The 17,832-nt window shown below is 45.7% G+C and overlaps 1 protein-coding gene across 9 annotated transcripts in view; it reads left to right on the forward strand.

Moving 5' to 3' along the window:
- The window catches only part of SPTAN1 (spectrin alpha, non-erythrocytic 1), a 457,019-nt gene that overhangs the window by 384,304 nt on the left and 54,883 nt on the right, over positions 1-17,832 (forward strand). For all 9 annotated transcript variants that reach the window (XM_029611329.1, XM_029611328.1, XM_029611326.1 and 6 more), the window contains 2 exons: positions 13,703-13,835; positions 14,076-14,174. In XM_029611329.1, the coding sequence (XP_029467189.1) occupies positions 13,703-13,835; positions 14,076-14,174 (232 nt within the window). The remainder of the gene's footprint in view (positions 1-13,702; positions 13,836-14,075; positions 14,175-17,832) is intronic.

Raw genomic sequence — 17,832 nt, forward strand, 5'->3', positions numbered from 1 at the left:
CGGAATGAGCCACATAAGGTTGGGTCCTTTCCTGGTTTAGTGATGACTGATATCCCTGCTGTGTTGGAGTGGGGTCCCAGTTGTCCACCCTCCCATAGAGAATTAAAGACCTCCGTCAAAGGGGAAACTAGGATATGAGAAAATGTTTTGTAATATTTACTGGAAAGCCATCCAAGCCTGGAGCTTTACCACTTTTAAGATCTTTGATCACAAGTAATACCTCCGAGGAGGTTATGGGACTGTCCAACAGCTGTTGTTGACTAGAAGTTAGCTTAGGAACATGAACCAAAGCAAGATACTGATCTATGTCTGAGAGAGAGATAGCGGAGTTAGCGCTATATAGGGTGGCATAAAATTTAGTAAGGCATCAACGGATGTCCACCGTTTGGGTCACTAGGTTCTCCTGTGTGTCTCTTAATTTAGCTAAGCTATTTTGCAATTGTGACTCTTTCAGGCATCTCGCTAAGAAGCGGCCCACCTTATTTCTGCCTTCGAAAAAGTTTTGTTTAATTATATTCAGTTTATGTACTATTTGCGCATGATCAAGAGCCTGGAGCTCCCTACAAGCAGTGCACAACTGGGTAAGGACTGCCCCTGAGTGATGTTCCATATGGCTTTGGGATAATGTCTGAATTTCCTGTGCTAATTGAGATCTTTTTTGCTCCTTGAGTTTTTTACAATAAGCAGCTTGTGAAATAAAATGTCCCCTTATAAATGCTTTAGAGCATTCACAGATAAGAGCTGAGGAGAAGTCTGAAGTATTTTGGAGGTGAAAATATTCTTGCAAGTGGCGTTCTACTCTGCCAATAAAAGTAGCATCAGTAAGCAGATTTTCATTCAGGCACAAATATTTCATGCCACCATCCATATCTGTTAGAGAAACATCCATCATATAGGGGCATGGTCCGACCAAGTTATGGCTTCTATCTCCACATGCACTACTTTGTTTTGTAACATTTTATCCACTAAAAAGTAATCAATATGGGAGTACGTGGCGTGGGCATTAGAGTAAAAGGTATATTGACGAGATGTGGGGTATCTCTGCCGCCAAACATCCACCAGCCCCCAGGAATTTAGCATATTCATTAGCTTACGCCTAACTTCCCTCGCTGTAGGTGGACTGGTGCCCGAATTATCCAAACTGGGCTTCAGGGTTAGATTGAAATCACCTCCCAGAATTAACAGCCTGGTGTCACATGAGTTTAGTCTCACCTCAAGTTCCTGAAGGAAATGATCCTGATCATTATTTGGGGAATAAACATTTACCAGTGTAAACACTTTCAACCCTGCACGTATGGTAAGCACTAGCATTCTCCCCATAGGGTCTGCATACATATAGAGCATCTCATACACTAGAGTCGATGATATTAAGATTGCTATGCCAGTATATCTTGAAAGTAATGTGCTAGAAGCAAAGTATTGTGCGGGATAGTCCTTGTGTTTGAGCAGGCCCTCGTGCCTTTTCCTCAAATGAGTTTCTTGTAAAAAAAAAAAAAAAAAAAAAGCTAGTACCACCCTGTCTCTGTTCAATTCCTGTTATTGAGCCCCTTTACATTAAGTGACAGAACCCGGATCATTTATATAAAAATTAAACCAATTGATCCAAACAACACAATGTGCCCCTCGTCCCTTGATAAACACCCAGTCATTGTGAAGTCCAAAAGAGAATAATATAGAAACATAGAAACATAGAAATGACGGCAGAAGAAGACCAAACGGCCCATCCAGTCTGCCCAGCAAGCTTCACACATTTTTTCTCTCATACTTATCTGTTTCTCTTAGCTCTCGGTTCTATTTACCTTCCACCCCCACCATTGAAATATCTAGCTTGATTAGTTAGGGGTAGTAGGGGTAGTAACCGCCGCAATAAGCAAGCTACACCCATGCTTATTTGTTTTACCCAGACTATGTTATACAGTCCTTATTGGTTGTTTTTCTTCTCCCCTGCTGTTGAAGCAGGGAGCTATGCTGGAAATGCGTGATGTATCATTAATGCTTGGTATATCCCCCCGACTAATTCCCTTGTTTCCCAAATATCTGCTTCATCTCCGTAGCAGATCATCTGTGCCATGGGTCGCAACGGGAACAAAATAGGACGCGAGTCACATGTACATTTCCCTCCGAGCAACCACCCTCCCGCCCCCATTATATATATTATAAGACCATCATATCTAGTTGTTATAACAAAATGTCTAAACTGAATAAGAGGAAACAAAAAAAAAGCATAGATAATTTGTGAACAAACTGAGACGAGCCAAAACCAGGGCTCCTTGAGACGTGGCTAGAACCTAAACCAAGCCCCCAAGACATTTTATACATTACCCAACGTAGGCAATGAGAGAAAATTATTGTTCCCTGTACGTACCCGGATCAGTCCAGGACAACTGGGTTTTGCCTCCCCTCCAGCAGATGGAGACAGAAAAAGACTTCGCGGACTCTGTCCTATACCCTTGAGGTGCCACCTAGTGTCTGTCAGTATTTTTCTGTCTCCAGCAGATGGTGGAGGTGCAAAGCCTAGTGTCTGGTGTTAGGTTCACATTTCTCTGATTTTGGTTTGGTTGGCACAGGTATTTTTCAGAGGAAGGTTTAGGTTACTGTCCCTTTATCTTTAAATTAGTTAAAAAAAAAAAAAAGAAAATTTAAAAGTTGTATTTTCTTGTCTTGGGTGCTCCGGCCTATTGTCTGCTCAGTTTTCATCATTTTTTTGCCGTTTTTCGTCGCTTTCCTGGCCTGTTTTTTGACTGGGAAATCTCCTCAGTCGCCGCGGTTCTTTTTTCTGGTACCAATTAACTCGAGGCCGGGGATATGCCTCATGGCGCGGCCTGCAAGGCCCATCATAGAGAAATCAGCACAAGGCTGACAGGGACAGTGCCAGGCCGCATCAGGAGCCTGAGAGGCCCGATCAGAGTAGGCAAGGCTCAGATCCCTTCCTGCTTAGTGCAGGGTCGGAGGCTCTGCTGCAAACCATAAGGGATCAGGAGCAAGCAGCGCTGGCAGCTCTAGGGAAGGAGCTCTCTCCGCCACCACTTTCCCCGAGGCCGGCTACCCCTGGAGGGGGCACAGTTCCGGATGCGCAGGAGGATTCCTCGGAGGAGGAGCAGGACAAAGATTCAGATGGGTCGTCTTCCTCCTTCTCCGACGAATTTGTCAGAATGCTGCAAAGGTTCTTCAAGTCCCACAGAGAAGAGATCACATACTAAGTTGCCCCGGGCACCCTCGTTGACATCGGGAGCAGGGAGAGGGTCCTCTTCATGCAATCGCTCCAGGTCATCCAGTGGCAGAGATGATCCCAAGGCAAAGCACCCTCTCCGGTCTCGGTCCCATCCAGCAGAGACTTCTCAGACAGACACGTCAGATAAGGATCAGTCTCCTCCACCATCTCCGGGTGACGGACAGGATACTGATCCAGATCTTCACCCTCAGCCGGCCAAACCGGATGGGTCCCGGTTGTGGAGGGCGATTTATCCAAAGGTGGTGCCACTGTTTTGGAGGGACGAATTGGGACCGCTGATACCAGTCATTCTGGAGGAGCTCGGTATTGATGTTCTGCCTGAGGATTCCAGATTCGGAGCTATGGATCCGGTCATGGTGGGCCTCCGGGGTCCGGCTAGATCCTTTCCATTTCATAGGTCGGTCACGGATCTTTTGTGTAAGGAGTGGGACACTCCAGACCTTGGCTTGAAAGTGGGTCGAGCTATGGACAAATTGTATCCGCTTCCGGAGGAAGCTTTGGATTTGCTCAGCCTAAGGTGGATGCCGCGATTTCTGTGGTCACGAAAAAGACTACCATTCCTGTCATGGGGGCCACAGCGTTGAAAGACTTGCAGGACCACAAGCTGGAGCTGCAGCTGAAAATTTTTGAGGTTTCGGCCCTCGGGGTCTGGGCAGCTATGTGTAGCCATTTTTTGCAGTAGGCTTGTCTCCGCTGGATTCAGGATTGGCCGGCGGAAGCTTCTCTCTCAAACGCGGCAGAGCTGCATGCTAGCCGTCTGGAGGTGGCAGTGGCGTATAGCGCGGATGCCCTGTATGATCTTCTGTGGACTTCGGGCAGGACAATGGTTGCAGCAGTTTCCACCCGCAGGCTCCTCTGGCTCCAAAACTGGTCGGCTGATGGGTCCTCCAAAGCGCAGCTGAGTTCTTTACCATTTAAGGGGAAGCTCCTCTTTGGGCAACAGCTGGAGGACATGATAAAGTCTCTGGGAGAGAACAAAGTCCACAGGTTGCTGGAGGATGGGCCTCAATCCAAAGGTTCCTTTCCTCAGTGGGCGAGATTTCGGGGAAATCGTCATTTCTGCTCTTCAAGATCCACCGGGTCATCATTTCGCCAGAGCTCCAGCCGTCAGGCTTCTTGGAACCAGTCTTTTCAGGGCTGCCAACCTGCCAAAGACAGTGCTCCGCATTCCCGTGGGGACTCCAAGACCGCACAATGAAGTGAGGCCAATCCACCCTTCCGTGCCAAGAATCGGGGGAAGGTTATCCCTTTTCCGGGAGGTGTGGACCAAATTGACCTCCTAAGCATCATAGAACACAGCTATGCCTTAGATTTTGCCCGGCCAGTCAAGGAGCATTACATAGTGTCCCCTTGCACGTCCCACCTAAAGCAAAGGGCGGTGTGAGACACTCTACAGCGCCTGCAGGATCTGGGTGCCATAGTTCCAGTGCCCGAAGGGCAGCTAAGGTGTGGGCGCTACTCCATCTACTTCATGGTACCAAAGAAGGAGGGTACCTTCCGCCCCATCCTTGATTTGAAGCGGGTGAATCGCGCCCTGAAGGTACCCCGTTTTTCGGATGGAAACTCTTCGCTCCGTCATAGCATCGGTGCACAAGGGAGAGTTTTTGGCATTGCTGGACCTAACGGAAGCGTACCTGCACATCCCGATATGCTTGGATCATCAGAAATATCTGCGGTTTGCGATCCTCTGGCGCCATTTTCAATTTTGCACTCTTCCGTTCGGGCTTGTGACGGCGCCCCGGGTTTTCACCAAGGTGATGGTTGTGGTCGTGGTCGCAGCCACCTTGCGACGGGAAGGGATATCGGTGCATCCCTATCTGGACGATTGGCTAATTCGAGCAAAGTCAGAAAGCCTAGGCAGAGCTGCGATGGCGCGGGTGCTCTGGATGTTGGACTTGTTAGGATGGGTGGTCAACCCCTAGAAGAGTCATCTGATTCCCTCCCAGACTTTGGAGTTTCTGGGGGCTCGCTTCGACACAGCCTTGGGAAAGGTTTTTCTGACGGAAGAGAGGATTTCCGAGCTCGCGTCACAGGTGGATTCCTTGTGCTCTCTACCTCAACCAAGGGTCTGGGATTACTTGCTGGTCCTGGGCTCAATGGCTTCAGATCGATCTGGTACCTTGGGCCTTTGCGCACATGTGTCCTCTTCAATCAGCCTTGCTCTTCCGATGGAATCCCCTCACAGCGTTTCCATCTTGTCCTGTCCCTGACGGATGAGGCATGTTCCAGTCTTCTGTGGTGGCTTTCGCAGCACAATTTGCACCAGGGGGTGGATTTGGAGATCCCTGTTGGGTCGTGGTGACCACCGACGCCAGTCTCTCCGGCTGGAGAGCGGTTTGTCTGGATACAGCAGTCCAGGGCCAATGGACCAGGACGGAGGCCTCCTGGTCCATCAATCGCTTGGAGACCAAGGCTGTGTGGTTAGCTCTCCAGGCCCTCCTTCCGCTGGTGGAGGGCCTGGAGAGCTAACCGCACAGCCTTGGTCTCCAAGCGATTGAACCAGGAGGCCTACGTCAATTGTCAGGGTGGAACCAGGAGCCGCCCAGTGGCGACGGATGTTTGGCTCTTGATACACACTGGGTGGAGCAACATCTTTACCGGATAGCTGCCTCTCACATAGCTGGAGTGGACAATGTCCAGGTGGATTTCCTCAGCCGGATTGGATCAGGGGAGTGGGAACTCTCCGCCTTTCATCTTCTGTGCCCCCAGTGGTCCAGACCGGCCATGGACCTGATGGCAATGTACGACAATGCCAAAGCTCCCCGCTTCTTCAGCAGGCGGAGGGAACCCTGGCCAAAGGACATTCTGTTGTATGTCTTCCCACCGTGGCTGTTGGTCGGAAAGGTTCTACGCCACATCAAGGGGCACGCAGGCAGGGTGATTCTGGGGGCTCCGGAGTGGCCGAGGCGCCCGTGGTTTGCGGACCTCTTGAATCTTGTGGTAGACTGTCCTCTGAGGTTTCGTCCGTCTCGGACTCTATTGCATCAGGGCCCCGTTTATTTTGCAGAGGCAGATCACTTTTGTCTAGCGGCATGGCTTATGAGAGGAGTAGGTTGAGGAGTAGGGTTACTCGAATGCGGTGGTGACCATGCTCTTATGTTCCCATAAAACATCTACCTCCTTTCTTCCGAAGGTCGTATCCTCTCTTCATTTGAACCAGTCCGTGGAACTCCATTCGCAGGTTTAACTTCTTCCTCTGCAGAGTCTAAGGATTTGCGGAAGTTGGACGTGAAGAGTGTTGCGTTATTTGGAGATGACCAACAGTTTCCGGCTCTCGGATCATCTTTTCGTGCTGTGGAGTGGACCTAGAAAGGACAGAAAGCTTCCAGGGCCACCATCGCATGCTGGTTGAAGGAGGCTGTAGTGTCTGCTTACCTGGTTCAGGGTCGCCCAATTCTGTCTGGTCTTAAGGCTCACTCTACTTGGTCACAGGCGGCTTCTTGGGCTGAATGTCAGCAGGTATGCCACAGGAAATTTGCAGGGCGGCTACCTGGAAGTCTCCGCATACCTTTGCCAGACATTACCGAATGGATGTCCGGGCCCCAGAGCCCGGTTCTTTTGGAGCCAGTGTACTCCAAGCAGGACTCTCTCAGTCCCACCCTGGTTAGGAAAGTTTTGGTACATCCCAGCTGTCCTGGACTGATCTGGGTACATACAGGGAAAGGAAAATTGGTTCTTACCTGTTAATTTTCATTCCTGTAGTACCACGGATCAATCCAGATGCCCGCCCGGGGGGAAAATGGAGAGTCTGCTCGGCCGGTAGCTGATCATTTTTTCTGCCAGTTTTTACTGACTGCCCCCCTTTTTAGGGAAAGGATTTGGGCATGTTTTCGTTCATTCATGAAGTTTCAGGTATTTCATTTCCTCTGATCTTCAGGAGGAAGTAGTTTTCTGGTTGCTGTTATGGTTTATATAATTTCTGCTTGGGTACAGTATAATACTGACAGACACTAGGTGGCACCTCAAGGGTATAGGACAGAGTCCGCGAAGTCTTTTTCTGTCTCCATCTGCTGGAAGGGAGGCAAAACCACCTAGCTGTCCTGGACTGATCCGTGATATTACAGGAACAAAAATTAGCAGGTAAATATCTATTTCGGGAACACCCCCCCCCCCCCCCCATATCCGTAAATTAGTGTCGCAAACGACACTGTAATTTACGGATACGGGGGGGTTCCCGAAATAGATATTTACCTGCTAATTTTCGAGTTTTTCTGCAAATGAGTTGTTCTCTTGTTATAGCTGCTGGCATTGGGTAGCAAGGGCCGCCATGGTCACCGCGTAGCCATCGACATGGTTGTCGAGATCATCAACTCGATTCCCTAAGGCCGCAAAATCTTCTTTAATTTCCGCAATCGAGGGTAGCAACTCCATTTATGTAATTTAAGGTCGGAACAAATCTCTTGGAACCAGCCTCTCATCTCGTGTCTGCTAGGAGGTTCCTTCGTTAGCTCCGTTCCAGAGATAGAGGCCTCTTCTCCATTGATAACCTCATCATTAGGCTTTGCGGCCTGAGCGTTCTCCGATGGTAGAGTCTCCAGAGGCTGTTTTGAAATCCAAAATGTTTCAGGTCTGCTGTTTTTCGCTTAGCGGCCATCCCAGTATGTTCACAAACCTCTGTAAGGGATAATCTGGCCTTGCAGCGAAAATTGTGCTATAAGGGGTGGGAGGTTTAGGCCTCGGGAGCTGGAGCTCTGCTCTCACGCATCAATCTTTGTTGCTCGCGGTACAGTGCCTCCTGCACTAATGGACTTTTTTCAAGATGTTTCTTGAATGTTCTTGGCACTGAACAGGATCTATTTCTCTCATTTTTCCATTCAATGCGTGTACTTGGTGAATCATGGCTTCGGTGTTTGAGAGAATCTGATCTTTTCTTTTTTGGTATTGGTCTCTCAGAACTTTTTTCTTTGTCTGATGGAGAAAATAACTGATACTTCAGCTTGAGCTTTCTACAGAGAATGCTTGAGAAGACATCTTTCCACATGCTACACAGTTATTCATGTCATGGGAGGAGCCCAGCAGCATAGACAGATCTTGTGGTCAGTGTTGCCAGATTTTAAACTGGTTTGTAGCCTAAAATAAGACACAGTGTAGCCCAAAACTAGCCTGAATAACCAGGGGAAAGGGAGGCCCCAAGCCTAAAAGTAGCTCAATCTTCAAAAGACCACATAAAGGCTTAGATAATATTTTCAATAATCATTTAATTCTGATGTATTAAAATATACAAACTAGTGTAATTACAGTATAGCAACAGATGAATGTACAAAGGTCAGGCAAAATTCAAGAGAAATTGAATTTAGTAATTTCAAAATTCATAGTGTTTTCAAAACTCTTCCCCATTTCTATAGTATTCAACATCCTATTTTTCTTCCCCCCTTGTCCCTAATATCAATCCCACAGTGCTCCTCTCCCCTATCTCTCACCATTTAAATTTTATGTTCAAAACTCTATTGACACCTTCATAATTCAATAGCATTCCTCCAAAATGATTAAATTGAAAGAGAATTCTTCTGCTTGCATCAGTTTTTAACAAGTTATTTATTTCTTTAACTCAAGAGCATATAAAGGGTTACATTTTCAAATGCTCAGTTGGGATTTACATGTGTAAAAAAAGTGGCTGAATCTCCATATGTGCATATTGAGCCACCTGACATTTTCATTGCGTGCACTTTAGCTGCATTAAAAAGAGGCATTCATGGGCCATTTCAGAGGTGTTTACAGGCCTTGCAGGCATATTTGTTTTAAAAAAAAAATGGATGCATGTAATGGAACACCACTAGCATGCGTACTTTATGCCGTCATTCAACACTCTAAAGCGTATGCATGTATTTTTTATCTACATCACCAACTAATATTCAAACACACCTATACACGTGTACCTCGTGTTTGGAAATCAGCTGGGATAGTGCAGGCTAAAATCTCAGCCGGACCTTTCATCCCCACGAATGGTCCTTAGATCTCACGGTAGCAAACCAAATTTTCCACCAGTGGGGCTGCCTGCACATAGACCTCTTTGTGTCAATTTGCAACTGCAAAGTAGACAACTTCTACTCTCTACACTGCAGCCGCAGGACACTACCAAGGGATGCCTTCGCCCACTCATGGACAACGGTCTTTTATATGCCTACCCTCCACTTCCATTCATCAGCAAGACTCTCATGAAGTTGCGACAAGACCCTCACTGGCCATGGCAGGTTCGGTTTCCCATCCTATGCAACCTCTCAGTCCAGCAACCAATTTGCCTGGGCACAGATCCAACTCTAATAAAGCAGATCAACGGGCTGTTGCATCATCCAAACATCCACTCATTGTCTCTGACAGCAAGGATGTTGAAAGGTTGATACTACAATCCCTTAACCTTTCTGATAATGTGTCTCATAGCTTCACGAAAGCCTTCTACTAGAAAATCTTATCGTTCCAAATGGAAAAGATTTTCCTTGTGGTGCACAACAAAGAAAATAGATCCCTGTTCCTGGACTACCTCTGGTACCTCTGGGAGTCTGGCCTACAAACTTCCTCCATCCGACTGCATGTCAGTGCCATAGCCGCTTACCACAAAGGTATAGGAGATGCCCCGATCTCTGCACAACCCCTTGTACGGCGCTTTGAGAGGCTTGCTACAACTGAAACCTCCACTGCGTCTTCTAGTTCTGGCATGGGACCTCAATGTTGTACTAGCACGGCTCATGCGACCTCCGTTCGAGCCCCTGCACTCCTGTGAGCTACGTCATTTCACTTGGAAAATGCTCTTTCTACTTTGACATCGGCTCGCAGAGTCAGTGAGCTACAGGCACTGGTAACATTACCCACCTTTTACAAAATTTCTCCACAATTGTGTGGTACTCCACACTCACCCTAAATTTCTGCCATTCCTTGGACTGCAAACGTGCTCTAGCCTTCTATTTAGACTGCACTGCAGCCCATAGGAAGTCCACCCAACTTTTTATCTCTTTTGATAAAACCAAACTGGGAGTTCCGGTGGGCAAGCTGATGGACTGTATTACCTTCTGCTACCAACAAGCAGGCCTTCCGCTACAGGGACGCGTGAAAGCGCATTCAGTAAGAGCCATGGCAACGTCAGTAGCACACCTCCATTCTGTACTTCTTGCCGACATCTGCAGAGCTGCTACATGGAGCTCTCTCCACACCTTTGCAGCTCATTATTGTCTCGACAAGGCTGGCAGGCAGGATTCCATCTTTGGCCAGTCTGTCCTATGTAATTTGTTTCCAGTTTAATAACCCAACTTCCTTCCTGCGACTCAGGCTGCCCTCATACCCAAAACCACCCCCTGTTGTTGTGCCTGTTGCACGTCGTTGGGTGCTTTTGGTTCACTCTTCTCGGGCATCCTATAGCTCGCTATTCACCCATATGTGTGGACTACCATCCTGCTTGTCCTGGGAGAAAGCAGAGTTGCTTACCTGTAACAGGTGATCTCCTAGGACAGCAGGATGTTAGTCCTCATGAAACCTGCCCGCCACCCCGCGGCGTTGGGTTCACTTACGTTTTCTTATTTTATTTTTACGCGTGTACTTTTTGCTACAAATGAGACGGAAGGGGGACCCCTGCTGGATGCAGGGTTAGTGGCATGCTGGGCTTGCACAGTGTGCCAGTCAAAGATCTAGAAACTTTGACAAAAGTGTTCGTGATAGGGCTCCATCCTGATGATGTCACCCATATGTGAGGACTAACATCCTGCTGTCCTGGGAGAACACCTGTTACAGGTAAGCAACTCTGCTTTTTCATTGTAACATTTATACCTAAAATACAGCATAAATGATTTTTTGCATATTTTTTGGTTGTAGGGTGAAGTAAAGTAGGCCGTGTCCTCTTGCAATATTCACCCCGTCAATCTCTCTAAATTGAACAATATAGGTTTGGGTTATCTGGTATGCTCTTCCCCTGCTGCAGCTCTGTCCATTCTTTCCTGGAACTTCAAACTGATGCTGATTTGATGGGAAGAGATAAGACTGCAAGAAATATGCCCCTAGTTACTTCAGCAGCACTTTAACTTCATTTCCTGTTAGATTTGTTTTGAATTCACCACCATAAGCATTTGCTGCATATGAGCTGCATGCTTAGCAGTTAAACGCCAATTGAAAAACAATAATAAGTAATAAGAATAAGAAAATGCCATACTGGGTCAGACCAAGGGTCTATCAAGCCCAGCATCCTGTTTCCAACAGTGGCCAATCCAGGCCATAAGAACCTGGCAAGTACCCAAAAACTAAGTCTATTCCATGTTACCATTGCTAATGGCAGTGGCTATTCTCTAAGTGAACTTAATAGCAGATAATGGACTTCTCCTCCAAGAACTTATCCAATCCTTTTTTAAACACAGCTATACTAACTGCACTAACCACATCCTCTGGCAACAAATTCCAGAGTTTAATTGTGCGTTGAGTAAAAAAGAACTTTCTCCGATTAGTTTTAAATGTGCCCCATGCTAACTTCATGGAGTGCCCCCTAGTCTTTCTATTATCCAAAAGAGTAAATAACCGATTCACATCTACCCGTTCTAGACATCTCATGATTTTAAACATCTCTGTCATATCCCCCCTTAGCCGTCTCTTCTCCAAGCTGAAAAGTCCTAACCTCTTTAGTCTTTCCTCATAGGGGAGCTGTTCCATTCCCCTTTTCATTTTGGTAGCCCTTCTCTGTACCTTCTCCATTGCAATTATATCTTTTTTGAGATACGGCGACCAGAATTGTACACAGTATTCAAGGTGCAGTCTCACCATGGAGCGATACAGAGGCATTATGATAGTTTCCGTTTTATTCACTATTCCCTTTCTAATAATTCCCAACATTGTTTGCTTTTTTTTACTGCCGCAGCACACTGAATCGATGATTTCAATGTGTTATCCACTATGACGCCTAGATCTCTTTCTTGGGTTGTAGCACCTAATATGGAACCCAACATTGTGTAATTATAGCATGGGTTATTTTTCCCTATATGCATTACCTTGCACTTATCCACATTAAATTTCATCTGCCATTTGGATGCCCAATTTTCCAGTCTCACAAGGTCTTCCTGCAATTTATCACAATCTGCTTGTGTTTTAACTACTCTGAACAATTTTGTGTCATCTGCAAATTTGATTCTCACTCGTCGTATTTCTTTCCAGATCATTTATGAATATATTGAAAAGTAAGGGTCCCAATACAGATCCCTGAGGCACTCCACTGTCCACTCCCTTCCACTGAGAAAATTGTCCATTTAATCCTACTCTGTTTCCTGTCTTTTAGCCAGTTTGCAGTCCACAAAAGGACATCGCCACCTATCCCATGACTTTTTACTTTTCCTAGAAGCCTCTCATGAGGAACTTTGTCAAATGCCTTCTGAAAATCCAAGTATACTGCATCTGCCGGTTCACCTTTATCCACATGTTTATTAACTCCTTCAAAAAAGTGAAGCAGATTTGTGAGGCAAGACTTGCCTTGGGTAAAGCCATGCTGACTTTGTTCCATTAAACCATGTCTTTCTATATGTTCTGTGATTTTGATGTTTAGAACACTTTCCACTATTTTTCCTGGCACTGAAGTCAGGCTAACCAGTCTGTAGTTTCCCGGATCGCCCCTGGAGCCCTTTTTAAATATGGGGGTTACATTAGCTATCCTCCAGTCTTCAGGTACAATGCATGATTTTAATGATAGGTTACAAATTTTTACTAATAGGTCTGAAATTTCATTTTTTAGTTCCTTCAGAACTCTGGGGTGTATACCATCCGGTCCAGGTGATTTACTACTCTTCAGTTTGTCAATCAGGTCTACCACATCTTCTAGGTTCACCGTGATTTGATTCAGTCCATCTGAATCATTACCCATGAAAACCTTCTCCATTGCAGGTTACCTCCCCAACATCCTCTTCAGTAAACACCGAAGCAAAGAAATAATTGAATCTTTCTTCGAAGGCCTTATCTTCTCTAAGTGCCCCTTTAACCCCTCGATCATCTAGTGGTCCAACTGACTCCCTCGCAGGCTTTCTGCTTCGGATATATTTAAAGTTTTTACTGTGAGCTTTTGCCTCTGCAGCCAACTTCTTTTCAAATTCTTAGATTTTTATTTATGCTTTCATAAACTGCAGTATCCATTGTTCTATGTGGTCTAAAACAGTCATAAAGTTAAAGATATATCAAAATGTTAGTTATCTCAAACATTCAAAAAAGCTGTAAGTAATCTTTTTATAGGCTTGTTTAAATAAAAAGGCTTTTGATTGTTTTTGCACTGAAATGTAAATACATTTGCTGTGAATTTTTAATTTTTGTAGTCCTTGAGGTACACAAGACATCTAAAACTGTTAAAAAGAATATGGTAATCATAATAGGCTGTAAATAGCATTCTTCTATGATAAGTCTTGAAGGAGAAGGAGCATATCAGTTTTATCTGGCCAGCAGATAGAAAAACTTTCTGTAGTGGTGTATGTTAGAAATTGTAAGTGAAGGATCTGACTTTGTCTTTGCTTTCCACTATAGCGGGCAGCGACTGGAGGAATCTCTCGAATATCAGCAGTTTGTAGCAAATGTAGAGGAGGAAGAAGCATGGATTAATGAGAAAATGACGCTAGTAGCCAGCGAGGACTATGGGGACACCTTGGCTGCTATTCAGGTACACTTCCTGCCCTCTGCACGCCAGAACCCACAGAATGAATGATATAAAAGTCTTTTGTGGGTCTTAGATCTCAAATTTATGGAAGCTGTAAAAGGTGGGGCTAGGATGGGGCAGCTCAGTATGGCCAGAATTTGTTTCCACACAGTGTGTAGAAAGCACTCTGGTGCATTTTCTTATAGCACTGAGTAGGATTATTGCAGGAAACATACTAATTGTTGGACATCTTGTGCTTTTCAGGGTTTGCTGAAGAAACATGAAGCTTTTGAAACAGACTTCACTGTGCACAAGGACAGAGTGAATGACGTTTGTGCTAATGGAGAGGCTCTCATTAAGAAGGTAAATGGATACTGAGGGACCTGCATTGTTCTGGGGTTTGTGGCTGGTTTACAAGCTCTTGAACACCTTGAGTTAAAAGTATAACAGTATTGCCAAGATACTATAATTCCATGAAATATTTCACCTTACGCTTTCCGTCGATAAGCAGGGCATTTAGCCATGCATTGTGGGTGATGTCATCTGTGCTGTCACGAGGCGGAGCTTACTTCCTTAGTTCGAAGAGCGTTGAAGTGTGCATGATCTCGGCTTCCAGTGCTCCTCGAGCCTCTCCTCAGTTTTTGTTTTCCGCGGTTCTTCACGGACGTGTTGAGTTACTCTCTCTTCAACTCCTCAGACGACAAAAACTTCAGTGTTAAAGAAAAGACGAAAACGACAGTGCCAAAGAGCCCAGGCTTCAAATATTGTTCATGTGGGAAAATCATGTCGGTGACTGACGGGCATAATTATTATTTATGCCTCAGGCCCCACCATGACCAGGCTGCATGTAAGGACTGCGGCAGAATGTCCCCGTGGGTGAGACGACAAAGGGCTGAGAAAATGGAAAAGTTGAAGCACTCATATGCCCCCTCTCCAGCTGATAAAAGATCGACAAAGTCCTCCCCGGGCAAGCAAAAGCCCCGGTCCGAGACTCCATGATGCGCGCATTTGGCTTCGGATGGCCGTGCGCTTAAAAACTACGTCTGTGTCCATGCGTCGTCCGTCGAGCGCCGCGCCGAACCAGACGCATGCGTGATCAAAATCAGCGTCTATTCCATCTGCTCCACCTCGTACGACGCAATCGTCGATACCTTTAACAGTGTCGATGTCTACGATGCATCGAAGAAAATTACGACGCACCTGACTCATAAACATAAGAAAGCTCATTCTCAACCAGAGAAGCCTGTTTCAAAGCCTAGACCACAGGATAAACCATGTAAGTCGACATCAAAGACAAAACACATTACACCACTGTCTGGTGCACCATCTTCTTCCAGATCTACTATTCAACAGCCTACATCTCCACACAGGAGTCACCACTCCCCTTCATCAGTATTTTCTGATATTATGATTGACGAACCAACAGGAAGCTGGGACTCATCACCGGATATTATCTCTCTTCCTCACCACTAGAGACCGAAATCTCCTCAACTAACACTACCTAAGACCCTTATTAAACGGTCTAAAAAATCTGACAAAATACTTGCTCAGCCTCAACGCCCGTCGGCCCAGGAGACAATGTCTCAAATCACTTCGCTGTTACAAAATTTTTTTCAGGGATTACCATCAGATCCCAACCCCACTTTGCCGGATCCACAACATCCTGCGTCACCACATGTCTCCCCTTCTTCACCTCAAGGTCTAACGTCTCCACGACACTCTAATTCTTCTGCATCTTCCATACATACCACCTCCCAGAATCTCTCTTCGCTGTCATCTCCAGGAAGTTCGACTGGTATCCCGTCAGACCCTCCACAGGATCACCCCCAGCCTACTTCACCACTGGAGGATCTTACATATGCTAAATTCCCTGAAAAGCTAGGATTAGCACTTAATATAGAAACTTGGAAAGTACCAGACCCGAGATCTGAGGTAATGGGCATTCTTCAAATATTGGATGTTCCGGCTGAGCCGATTGCTCTACCTCCTCATCAAATTTTGGAGGGCCTTATGGACAAGGCTTGGGATTCTCCACATCTTCTAACGCCCACCTCTAGAAAACTAGATTTAAAATATAGGATGCAGAAAACTTCCTACTACGCGAATGTGCAGATTCCTCACAATTTGGTAGTGGTAGAATCGGCAGTGAAAAGGGCCATAGATTTTACTGTAATACTCCTCCAGGAAAGGATGATAACTTTTGGATGACTTCACTAAGAAGATTTATCAAAACTCAATGCTAAATTCTCGCATTAACTAACATCAGTTTTATATCATCCAATATTTATTCATCTATACTCAGCAGCTTCAACCCTTGCTAATCACCTCGCATGGGGATACTCCACTGCCTCAGCCTTTCCTGGACCTACAAGAAGGCTTACGCCACTTATTAAGAACAGTGTATGAAGCGTTCGATACATCTGCTAGGTCATCAGCAACTTCAGTCTCTGCCAGATGTCTGGCATGGCTCCGTGCTAACAGCATAAGAGACGATGTTCATGACAGACTAGCAAATTTACCATGTAGACCAGACAATCTCTTCGGGGAAAAGCTCAGGGAAACCGCTTCCTTAATTAAGGAACAAAACATTGCAGTCCAGTCTTTAGCATCTCCTTTGGACAAGCCTTCCACATCCAGGCGCTACTTCAACCAATATAAAAGAGGGTACTACTATAGAATACTCTACAGGTATTATTAACCCTACAAATCCAATTATAGGCACAACCTTCCCAGCAACAAAGACTTCAATCGCAAATGCAAGGTCAAAGACCATGTCAGAGATCATAGAAACAACAAAAACCTCAATCTTCTCAACAACCACCTAAGCAATCTTTTTAGACGCACTTGCCACAACAGCAGATCATGTAGGGGGGAGACTATCCTTATTTCATCCCCAATGGTCCAACATCACCATGGACCAATGGGTATTGAGTATAGTCTCGCAAGGCTACAGGCTATGATTCAGCTCTTTTCCAACACTCCCCCATCTCATTCGTCCCAAGTCTCCTCAAATTCAGATTCCCTCTCTCATGAAGGAAATAACACTTCTCTTTCACCAAAAGGCGATCCAGCCGGTGCCTTCCACTCACAGGGAAAACTGTTTCTATTCCCAATACTTCCTCATTCCCAAAAAATCAGGAGGCCTGCGCCCCATCTTGGATCTTCGAGCACTCAACAAACATCTCGTAAAGGAAAAATTCAAAATGACCTCTCTCAAAACAGTCCTCCTGTTTCTTCAAGTAAACAACTGGATATGCTCGCTAGATCTAAAAGACGCTTACACTCTCATTCCTATTCACAAGGATTTCTGGCATTACCTCTGTTTTCAGGTTGCAAATCATCATACCAAAAGAAGGTACTTCCCTTTGGTCTCTCCTCTGCCCCAAGAGTCTTCACAAAATGTCTTGCTGTTGTGGCACACTTATGCAAACAAGGGATTAACATTTTTCCTTTCTCAGACGATTGGCTAATTGTATCTTCCAATGCACAACTTCTAAAACTCCAAGTAGAACAAACACTCCTCTGTCTGGAAAGCTTGGGTTGGATAATAAACTATGAAAAATCCCAGCTCCATCCCTCCCAAAACATTCAATTCATAGGAGCCATTATTTGAACCCCACTTTCCAGAGCCTTTCTACCTCCAGACAGAATCCAAACCTTACGCATCCTTTTTCATTCTCTACTATGTTGGAAGGTGGTTCCTGTTAGTCACATATTGGTACTATTAGGACGTATGGCCGCAGTGATTCATGTGGTCCAAAACACTTGTCTCCACATAACGACGCCTCCAGTGGGGTCTAAAATCTCAAAGGAGCCAGGTGACTCAACAAATGTCTCACAAAATACGAGTTACAGATTCCATGAGAGAGGATATCAGATTGTGGCGTTGCCCTTCCCTCTTAAGCGAAGGAAGTCAACTCCAGCATCCCCCTCATCAGTTAATTATCACAACAGATGCATCAACAAAGGGATGGGGAGCCCATCTCCTACATTTAGAAACTCGGGGACTATGGACAAAAAC

The sequence above is a fragment of the Rhinatrema bivittatum genome, chromosome 8, assembly GCF_901001135.1.
Source record: "Rhinatrema bivittatum chromosome 8, aRhiBiv1.1, whole genome shotgun sequence".
Lineage (NCBI taxonomy): Eukaryota > Metazoa > Chordata > Amphibia > Gymnophiona > Rhinatrematidae > Rhinatrema > Rhinatrema bivittatum.